At 29.9% G+C, this 10,950-nt stretch overlaps 2 protein-coding genes across 2 annotated transcripts; one reads left to right on the top strand and one right to left on the bottom strand.

Moving 5' to 3' along the window:
• The first annotated feature begins 736 nt into the window (after positions 1-736).
• Positions 737-4,544, top strand: black (glutamate decarboxylase-like protein black). The gene is made up of 2 exons (XM_035871182.2): positions 737-1,381; positions 3,007-4,544. Exons 1-2 carry the CDS (start codon positions 1,052-1,054, stop codon positions 4,381-4,383), a joined length of 1,707 nt encoding a protein of 568 aa, XP_035727075.2. The 5' UTR covers positions 737-1,051; the 3' UTR covers positions 4,384-4,544.
• A 125-nt stretch (positions 4,545-4,669) lies between these two features.
• LOC118443747 (alanine aminotransferase 1) lies at positions 4,670-7,842 on the bottom strand. The gene is made up of 5 exons (XM_035871184.2): positions 7,531-7,842; positions 6,210-6,536; positions 5,661-6,105; positions 5,314-5,582; positions 4,670-5,245 (listed from the first exon to the last, which is right to left on the bottom strand). Exons 1-5 carry the CDS (start codon positions 7,840-7,842, stop codon positions 4,967-4,969), a joined length of 1,632 nt encoding a protein of 543 aa, XP_035727077.1. The 3' UTR covers positions 4,670-4,966.
• Between the last annotated feature and the right edge of the window lie 3,108 nt (positions 7,843-10,950).

The following is a 10,950-nucleotide window of genomic DNA, read 5'->3' as shown; positions in this document are numbered from 1 at the left end:
ATATATATATATATATATATATATATATATAAAACATATATATATATATATATAAAACATATATATATATATATATAAAACACATATATATATATATATATATATATATATATATATATATATATATCTTTGTGCATGCGATCATGATTACACTCGTGTTCATTAAACAGGGATAGCTGTTTTGTCAGGTTAAACGAGTCAAGCGACGATATGTTTAAACGTTTGTAAAAAGACCGGATAAGGAGATCGTATTGAAGAGTTTATACGATTCATTGAATACGGGAAAATTTATTCGTAAAAAAAGAATCAAAAAAGGAAACAAAAAGAAAATTGTTCTTTTTTGTTTTTTTCCTTTCTTTTTTTTTTTTTTTTTTTTTGTGAAAAATCGACACTAACGACGACCATGTAATATGATTTTAAAAGGTTAGATTCGGATTCATTTTTGTCGTCGTCGTCTAATTAAACAATGAAAATAATCGATCGTTGAGACAAGTGAATAAAACGAACGTATTGGATTATTATGACATTTGAGAATAGCGAAACGTGATAAGTGCGTCATAATTGATAATTCTATTTTTTCTTTTCTTTTTCTATTCAAACGTTTTTCAATAGTGGCGATAAGTAAAACGTTTCTTAATAATTCGCATATGATTTTCGTACGTTTCGAACGAAAAGGTCCTTCACGATATTCATGACATTTATCCAACGAAAGAAATGAGTTCATTTGAAACGTTATTATTGAATGAATTCTTTTCTTTTCTTTTATTTTTTTTTTTTAAGTTTTTTTTTTCTCGTCAAACGATTTCTTGGATTCTTTTGAAAACGAAGATTTTGAAAGTAAACGAGAGAGGAAGTGGGAAGTGATAAAACATTCTAAGAAACTATCCACGTGGAGGAAATCAAGTTAAACCTGCGGAACGCGATGGAGGGAGATATAATGTTTTTGCGTCCTTGGTCTTAAGGCTTTAATATATAAAGGCAAACAGTGTGGCTCTTACTGCAGAATTAGAACGGGGAAAGTCTCGGTCCTATATATTTGTATGCAGAAGTAATGCCGACGAATGAAAATAAGAAGTTGAACGAGTTGTTGATAAATACATCAGATTTTTATAAACAAAGTGATAATACTGTAGAATCCAATATATCGTTAAATCGAAAATTTTTGAATGATTCTACGATGTCGTCGAAGGGATTGCACGGTATTCCGATAAATTCAAATGGATCAGAAGTTGTCATTGGTGAACGTTTAACGAACAATTTATTGAATGATGAAGAAACCAATCAGATTGGGGGATACTACGAAAGTTTATCCAATCGTATCCTACATGAAAAATTTTTAAGAGACTTGATTGATATATTACTGGATAAAGCAATTTTCGAGGTAAGATTATTATTTTCAAATATTTTCCTTATTATCCGTCGTATCGTTTTTTACTTATTTTTTAATCAATTAATTTTATATTATATATATCTATAATTGTTATATATATTTTTTTATATATGTATATATATATATATATATATATATATATATATATATATCGTATAATATAAAGTATATATAATCTAAAATTATATTAAATAAAAAAAAGTAAATATATATGTATATACATAATTATCTGATGTATAAGTATATACATTATTTTAGTATTGCGTGTGTGTGTGTGTGTGTGTGTATGTGTTTATATACAATTATCTAAATGATCAGAAGTCAGTGCATGTCTTTTGTGCTTCGAAGTTACGGAAGTGACGCGTTTTACGTTTCATGGAGTAAATTATTGTTGACCAAGGTCATTCGAGATTACACATATTATTTTAAATCGTAATAATTGGTTGAAAAAAAAAAAGATACATAATGACACTCAAATATAAATCGAATAATAATCTTTCGCACGATGAATATTTTCCTTTTTTTTAATTCATTAATATCATCTAATAGAAAGGAATAAATCTGCATAAGATTATTTCTTATAGAAATAAGAAATAATCTGCATAAATGTTCACATCGCATTCATAATGATTTCCATATTTGAATTATGTACAAGAAATAATGTCGTGAAGTTTCGAACATATATATATATGAAGTAAGTATACTTGTATGATCAATGTCAGATTTATACACAATCTGTGAAGTCAATTGTCTCGGGGCCTGTAAGACAGGACCCTACATGAAAAATATGAATTTATATTATAAAATAAATTTAATTTAATATTTGATGACAGATCATATTATTATTATTATTATTATTATTATTATTATTATTATTTCTATATTTGCGATTACAATCAAATTTGGACCTTTTACTTTGTTTTAAATTTTTTACTTTGTTTATAATTGATTTATTTTAATGGAACCCCCATTAAAAAATTTTTAACGATTCGGGTTCCTTAAAGATTAAATCTGCCACTGTGTGTAGTGTATACTTATTTTTACAAATTTTAATGTGCATCATACATAATGTAAATATATCATAAATATACTTATGTATGTCACTCTTATATGTATGTGTATAATATATATATATATATACACAACCATGGAAACATATGACTCATACGGTTTTTTTGCATTATATGTATATACATACATATATATGCACATGCTTTCAGTAATAGCTACAAGGACAAGCTAGTGTACAATAGTAAATCGAATGACATAGTAAATGATTTTATTACTATATATATATATATATATATATATATATATATATATATATATATATATATACATATATATGTACATATATACATATATATATACATACATATATATATACATACATATATATATATATATACATACATATATATATATATACACAATTATGATATACATATTATTTTCAATAGTTTTTTGTTAGAATCAAAATGCATTCTGCAATTACATTTCTGTATAATTAATGAATGGAATATCTTCAATGCAAATAATTTAAATTATATGTTAAGAAATAATGACGGAAATGATGTTGATAAATGAATCCATTTATATGAATTATTATTTTTCAGGGTACGTCAAGGAATGAGAAAGTCGTGGAGTGGGTGGAACCAAAGATACTTCCTTCTTTGATAGATTTGACGTTACCAATGGAAGGAGTATCACATGAAGAATTGCTGTCGTTAGCTCGTAATATTATAAAGTATAGCGTGAAAACAGGTCATCCACATTTCGTCAATCAACTTTTCTCCAGCGTAGATCCTTACGGTCTCGTAGGTCAATGGTTGACTGATGCTTTAAATCCTTCAGTTTACACTTACGAAGTATCACCAGTGTTTTCCTTGATGGAGAACGAGGTGCTCGAAGAAATGAGAAAAATAATTGGTTGGGAAAATGGCCGAGGCGACGGAATATTTTGTCCTGGTGGCTCATTGGCCAATGGTTATGCTATTAATTTAGCTCGTCATTATAAATTTCCTGAATTAAAGGAAATTGGTTTATCGCAAATGTCTAGACTCGTTGTATTCACATCTGAGGATGCTCATTATTCGGTGAAGAAATTGGCTGCTTTCCTTGGTATCGGTGCTAGCAATGTTTATTGCGTTAAGGTCGATGAACGTGGTAAAATGTGCGTTCAGGATTTAGAAAAACGAATCAACGAAGCTCTGCGCCAGAAAGCTATACCCTTGATGGTATCTGCCACCGCCGGTACGACAGTTTTAGGTGCATTCGATCCACTCGAAGACATAGCTGCTATTTGCAAAAAATACAACATTTGGCTCCACGTTGACGCAGCTTGGGGTGGGGGTGCTTTGATGTCGAAGAAGTATCGTTTTTTGCTCAACGGTGTTGAGCTGGCAGATTCGATAACTTGGAACCCTCACAAGTTGCTCGCCGCACCTCAACAATGTTCGACTCTTTTGATACAACACGAAGGTTTACTTGAATCTGCACATGCCTCAAAAGCGAGCTATTTGTTCCAACCAGACAAATTTTACGATACTTCTTATGATTCTGGCGACAAGCACATTCAATGTGGTCGAAGAGCTGACGTATTGAAATTTTGGTTTATGTGGAAGGCCAAAGGTACCTATGGTTTTGAGAAACACGTCGATCGTGTCTTTGAATTATCACGATATTTTACCGATTACATTCGTCAACGAGATGGATGGAAACTTATGTTAGAGCCCGAATGTACGAATGTTTGTTTCTGGTATACACCGCCATTGAAACGTCATTTAAAAGACGAAGAATTATCCAATCTTCTTCATAAAATTGCTCCGGTCATTAAGGAGCGTATGGTCCGTAAAGGATCCATGCTAATTACATATCAATCTTTACATAATCTTCCTAATTTCTTCAGGCTTGTTTTACAAAACTCCGGATTGACGGAAGCTGACATGAGATTTTTTGTCGATGAAATAGAAAGGTTATCGTCTGACCTCTGAAAATATCAACATATTATCGATGATATCAATGAAAGTATAAAATACCATTTTCTTATAAATTTGGAATTTACAAACTCATATCATGTAAATAGTATTTTTAATATCCATGTATTAATATAGATATACACGTACATAAATGTATATATGTACCTAAAAAAAATACACACATATATATATATATATATATATATATATATATATAATGAAATTATAAACTATTAATATATATGAGTATTGATATATGTAAATCCATGTGTCCGAAAATAAGTTCTAAAATATATCAATATTTTGACATAGAGTATATTTATTAATAATTAATAAGTAAGTAAGTATTATAGTATATTTATTAATTATTAATAAGTAATAAGTATTAATATAGTAGAAGTTAAACGATGACTGATACGCGTTGTTTTTGTTTCTTTTCTTTTTTCTTTTTTTTTTTTTTTTTTTTTTTTTTAATGTAATTGCACTTTTACTCTTCTATTTACAGGTACTTATTAACAATAAAAAGCACAAACGGGCAGCTTTTACGATTAAAAGACGATGTCACACATATGTTCGTGCAGAAATGCATTAACAGTTTTTAACTGTATTCCTTGAGGAACTTTAAATGAAATTCTTTTAGACTATTTAACATCGTTTTCATTTTTTCTTTTTGTGGTAAAATGGTCGTCCTGAAGTGATATGTTCCAGGTAATTGTCCGAATCCTGAACCGGCGATCACACAAATTCCAGTTTCCTCTAATAATTTAAAGGCATAGAAAAGATCAGGAGATTGACCCTTAGCTTTGGCTGCTTCTATAGCCTTTGCTGGAATCTCAAATCGTGGGAATACATACATCGCACCCATAGATGGATTAGTCTATAATACAAAAGATTAATCTTCGTAATATTGTAAAACAATTAAAAAAAAAAAGACAGTGATCTTACTTTATAGCCTGGAATACTGTTCAACATATCTACAGCCAATTGCGATCTTTCTGCTAACGATAATAAGGTATTACGTTTTTCTTCTTCAAACTTTGTATAAGATGGTTCATTGGGTTTTGGTGTATTTGCCACTACATCCATCACAATTTGACCAAGAACGGTCGGGCATAACATGGCAGAGATTGACTTTCGCAATAATTGCATTACTGTTGCATCCACATTTATGAGTTCTGCATAACCACCACGTATACCACATTCGCCCATATATCCTATGGAAACAAAATATTTTAAATTTCTTTCATGAGCGTATAATTAAAATATATAAATATTTATTTATTTATTTGTACCTTTGGAGATAGACATGAAAGAGGCCAGTTCCATTTGATTATAAGGTGCTCCCAATTCAAAAGCAACTTTTTTGAATGAATGGAAACAACAATTTTTGTCATAAATATTGTCTTGATATACTTCATCCGCGAATATAAAGAGTTTGTGTTTGTGAGCAAATCGAAGAATATCTTCAATATTAGACCGATTCAAAACTTGGCCAGTTGGATTTCCAGGATTTATTACGACTAAAACACGTGGATTACTCCATTTTTTGGCTTCATTTAATGCCCTTTCTAATTCAGCGATATTCAATGCCCATTTATTGTCTTCATCCAAAAAATAACCAATTTCACCAAGACCAAATTCTGATATACTCGCACTGTAGAGTGGATATTGTGGAATTGGAATCATAACTCCTGTTGGTTTGTTATTTATCTTTTGAGCAAATAATTTCAGGACGGACTAAAATAAGAAAAACAATTATTTTATTATTATAAAATGTCATATAAAATACTAGGGTAATATATATATATATATATATATATATAATATGATAAAATATATACTTTGATTGCATCTGATGCACCATTGCCCAGAAAAATATTTTCATAATTGCTTGGTATACCATCTCGATTTTCTATATATTGTGCTATATGCTTACGAACAATTTCCAATCCCATAGAGTCTGTGTAACATCCTACACTTCCTCTACACGCTTGAAGAAGTGCTTTCGCTCTAGATTTTGCATCTTCTGGATAATTTGGATCATTAAGGAGATCTGGGAGTACAGTCAAACTCAATACTTGACGTAAAAATGTAATAGGCCTTTGGCCCATAGCATGGGCATCTCCTATATTAGCTTTAAGAACTTCTTTAAATGGTTTTTTCGCACCCTATTAAAAATTAAATATATTAATTTATTAAATAATCTATCAGAGAAAATAATACAGTAAGAATAATGTAACTAATATATCATATCATTTGCAAGACTATACCGGATGTATCTAATTAAAAAGATTATATCTCTTATATAAAGTTACGCTTACACTTTAGTATTAATTGAAATCACCTTTAATTTAATATAATTTCTTTATATATATATATATATATATATATATATATATATATATATGAAATATATAAACAAATATATTATTGTAATATAAACATATTACCAATATGTCATACGATATGATTACGCATTTTGTTGGAACTAGAAACGAGCAATAGTAGTTTTAAACGTGTTTAGAATTGACGTAGGATTGGTCATGTCATCACACGACTACTCGTGCGTATGCATCATCATTTATGCAGGAATATTGTATACGTATCTTGTTAATTTCACGAAAGAGAATTCCTATTTTTAGTTCTATACCGTCTTGTCTCAATACATATATACATTCTAACGTGTAATAACGAATTATTTCTCTTTTCCTATCGATTCGAGCGAAAAAATTAATTTACACAAATCCAGCATTGTATTATCTCAATGACCTTCTAAAAAGGTCGATAAGAGATGCGTGACAGGTGGTCGCGAGCATACAACACATATGTCAAAGATGAAAAAAAAATGGCGCGTAACCTGTTATGCGTCATCAATTGTACACTGAACCATTATTACAATTGACAAAAGTTGACGTAGTTCATTTGAAAATTGGCGCCTTATTAACTCATTCAAATTTTTTTTTACCGCCTTTTCATATCGCTATCTTTCTATTCTATTTTCACGGTTGTCGATAATTTTTTTCTATCGTCTCTCTCTCTCTCTCTCTTAATCTTCCATTTATTTATGCGAAAAGGAAAGAGAAGAAAAAAAAGAAAAAACAAAACAGAAAAAAAAAATAATAAAAAATACAATAAAATAAGAGGAGACAGATTGATTCTTACCTTTTGTAATTCTTTCTCAATCTCGTTAGCCCTTATCAATAAAGGACCACGTACGGCGTATTCCATCTTTTTGATATTTTCATAGATATTATCCTCGTTTAAGATCTTCATATTGTTGGAAGCAGTATTAGCCATGGTGCGACTAAGAACTGTCGTATCAACAGCCACCGACTGAACTACCGGCACGTTCGATGTTCTCGAACGATTAGGTCTCGTTCCAACCGTTGCCCCTACCCCTGCACCTATCAGACCCCCACGTTCCCATGCCCTGGGCCAGCCAGCGGCAGCGATAACGACTGATTTTCTTGACATTTTTACGAGATTCACGATAGTATTTGTGAGAATGAGTGTCACGATATTATACGTTCCTCTCTATCTCTTTCTCTCTCTCTCTCTCTCTCTCTCTTTCTCTCTATCTATCTATCTATCTCTCTCTCTCTCTCTCTCTCTAGCTTTTTCTTTCTCTTTTATGTGACGTATAGTATGCACGCTACGTGCGTGATATAGCTTATAGTCAAGGTACACAGCAGAGTGGTGACCGAGACACGATGGTTGCCAATACACCTCCAATATAGAACAAACTTCGTTCGTTTTCGACTTCGTGCTAATTCGGCTCTATTCGATATCTCTCGTCGTTCTTCTCCGCCTACCACTCGGATCTTCTCGTTTCTACTAACCATCTTTCTTTTTTATTATCAAAAAAGAGTGCAGCATCACTCTCTCTCTCTCTCTCTTACGCCTCTTTCTCACGCTCTCTCTCTCTCTCTCTCTCTCTTTCTCTCTTACGTCTCTTTCTCACGCTCTCTCTCTCTCTTACGTCTCTTTCTCACGCTCTCTCTCTCTCCCGCATCTTTCTCACGCTTTCTCTCTCTCTCTCTCTCTCTCTCTCTCTCTCTCTCTCTGTCACATACACAACACACAACACACATACATTTATTTCGAAAACAAAACTCAGAGGAAACTCAATTGAGTAGATTTTATGTATTAACTCATTGATGATAATTCCAATATTTCTTTTCTGTATTATCGCGACAAACTATAGAAAGAATCAGGCTTGTTGCATCGATTAATGCTTTCGTATTTATTTATTTATTTATTTTTTATTTTTTCGTGCACATAGAAATATATGGCATACATAATTAAAATTCAATTAAAAATTGACACGGTATATAATTTTTGTTCGAGAAATATTTCAACGATAAAAAACAATTGATAAGCTTTTGTTTAGAAATTTGTCAATAACGTGACTCGAATTTTATTTTTTTTTTGACACGATTGTTAAGATTAAATTTTACAATGTTTGTAATACTTCTTGCTTTAAATTAACGCTTTATTGTTCCTAAGACAGTTAAATTTCTACTTTGTAAAAATTATTCGCTCGGTAAAGAGATAATGTCATTTCTCAGCGCGAACAATTATGAGCATAGATAAGTAATAATGATAAGATATATTATGAACGTGTTATTATAACATTATTGGTTATTCTCAATTTTGTATCGAAAGAAAGAAAGAAAAAAAAATAAATATCTAATCAATATACTGTATCGATTGAATTCACTGATTCGATAAAATGTATTACGTATAAATGATCGTAGCAGGTGTGTCTCCCATCTAATATTTAATTTTTAAGAATCAATGTCTACAAGTCATATCTTTCGAGAGATACGTAATACTGATCATTTAAAAATAATAATTTTTAATAAATATTTAAACGAGATATACATATATCATCATTATTGAGTTTCGAAAAGATTTTATATGTATAAAAATTGACTCACTTTTATAGCGGTAGGTCAATGAAATTCGAGACGAAGAAATATCGTATTGTCTTCTTGTTATTCCTCCCAATTTCTCGTTGAGGTCCATGCGATACGTTTAATCGACTTAACATAAAAAAGAATTACCAAGAATATACAAATTTATTTATCTCGAAGAATATTCTTTTAGAGAAGAATTTTTTTAATGACGGCATTATTTTGAACTAAATTTTATCTTTCCAATCACCGTCGATAATTGTAACTACCTTATCGAGTGATATGATTACCGACATTAGTGACAAATGAATGATATATTACGTTTTTGTTTTGAAGTTACAACGAAACACTAATTCTCGGAATTTTTAAAATCAACTAATGAAGCTAATTAAATCATTAAAACGCATTTATGTTACATGAATCGACAACATGTATGTATAACGAAATAGATCCTATTATACTGTAATCTTTTTCAACGCATTTATGATGTCATCGTCGAATTGAGAAAGAAAAAAAAGAAACGAAAGAAAACGCGAAAGAGACTCTTTGATATCAAGTTAACTTGCCTCTTTCGATGATGTACCAGACGGCACTGATCCAAATTTTCTTCGTTTTACGGGCACTGCAGAACGGAGTCTGCGCATGAAGGAATGTACAACTTGATATAAATCAAATTACATTGTTTTAGTATGAGTATTAGTAAATGATTGCAGGGTCATACTCTTTGTACTATAAACTGTATTTTTTGAGAAGATCTTTTTTAGATAAATATTTACAAGTGTACGTCAAATTTTTTACTTTTTTTTTTTTTTTTTTCCTAATATCTCAAACTTAGAATATTACTTTAAAGAAAATTCCAATTAAAAGATGAAATATTTCGATTGTTAAATGTGATTTTTAATGGATGATAAAAAATAATTCTTATCTTGAAATTTCATGTCAAATAATATCTTTATTTGTAAAACTACTTTACGATTATCTAATCATACATCTTCTTTTTTCTTTTTTCTTTTTTTTTTTTTGTTTGTTAAATTGGAAATTACTACTTTATCGACAGATATAAATCCACAATGATACGTCGTTTTAAAATGAGTTAGGAATATATATTTTTTCGAATTAAATTCTAACGTGAAAAATATATGAAAAATGACATACGTTAGTAAATATCGAATACTTTATAAGGTTAAGTTCTTCTTAATGAGAATAAAATTTAATACAAAAGAAAAACGTAAGAAAAGAAAAGGTTTATCAAACGAGAAATACTTTTAGATTCATTTCGAAAAGATTAATTAATTATTATCGAAAAAGATTAATAAGGATCATTTTCTTTTCTTTTCTCTTTTTTTTTTCTTTTTTTGATTAGACAAATCTGTAAAAAGAAACTTTACCTGTTAAAAAGTATTTTCAATTTTCCTTGCTGAGAATGGCCAGTTATTCCGATATATTGCGTCTACTGTTTGTAAAATGAGTTTTCGTATACAACTGTTGACGAATAGCTTAGAAATATTTTTAGAATAGATCTTATATAAGATTCATTCGTAAGATACATAAACATTAGACTGACAAAGTCAGTTGTTTATCGTAGAAACATCCATCGGAAAAATAGGTACGATATGAAATTAATTTATTATTATTATTATTACTATTATTATTATTATTATTTAAA

Source organism: Vespa mandarinia, chromosome 1 (assembly GCF_050613455.1).
Source record: "Vespa mandarinia isolate Hongniang chromosome 1, ASM5061345v1, whole genome shotgun sequence".
In the NCBI taxonomy this organism is placed as follows: domain Eukaryota; kingdom Metazoa; phylum Arthropoda; class Insecta; order Hymenoptera; family Vespidae; genus Vespa; species Vespa mandarinia.
This window is presented reverse-complemented; position numbering and strand designations above follow the sequence as displayed.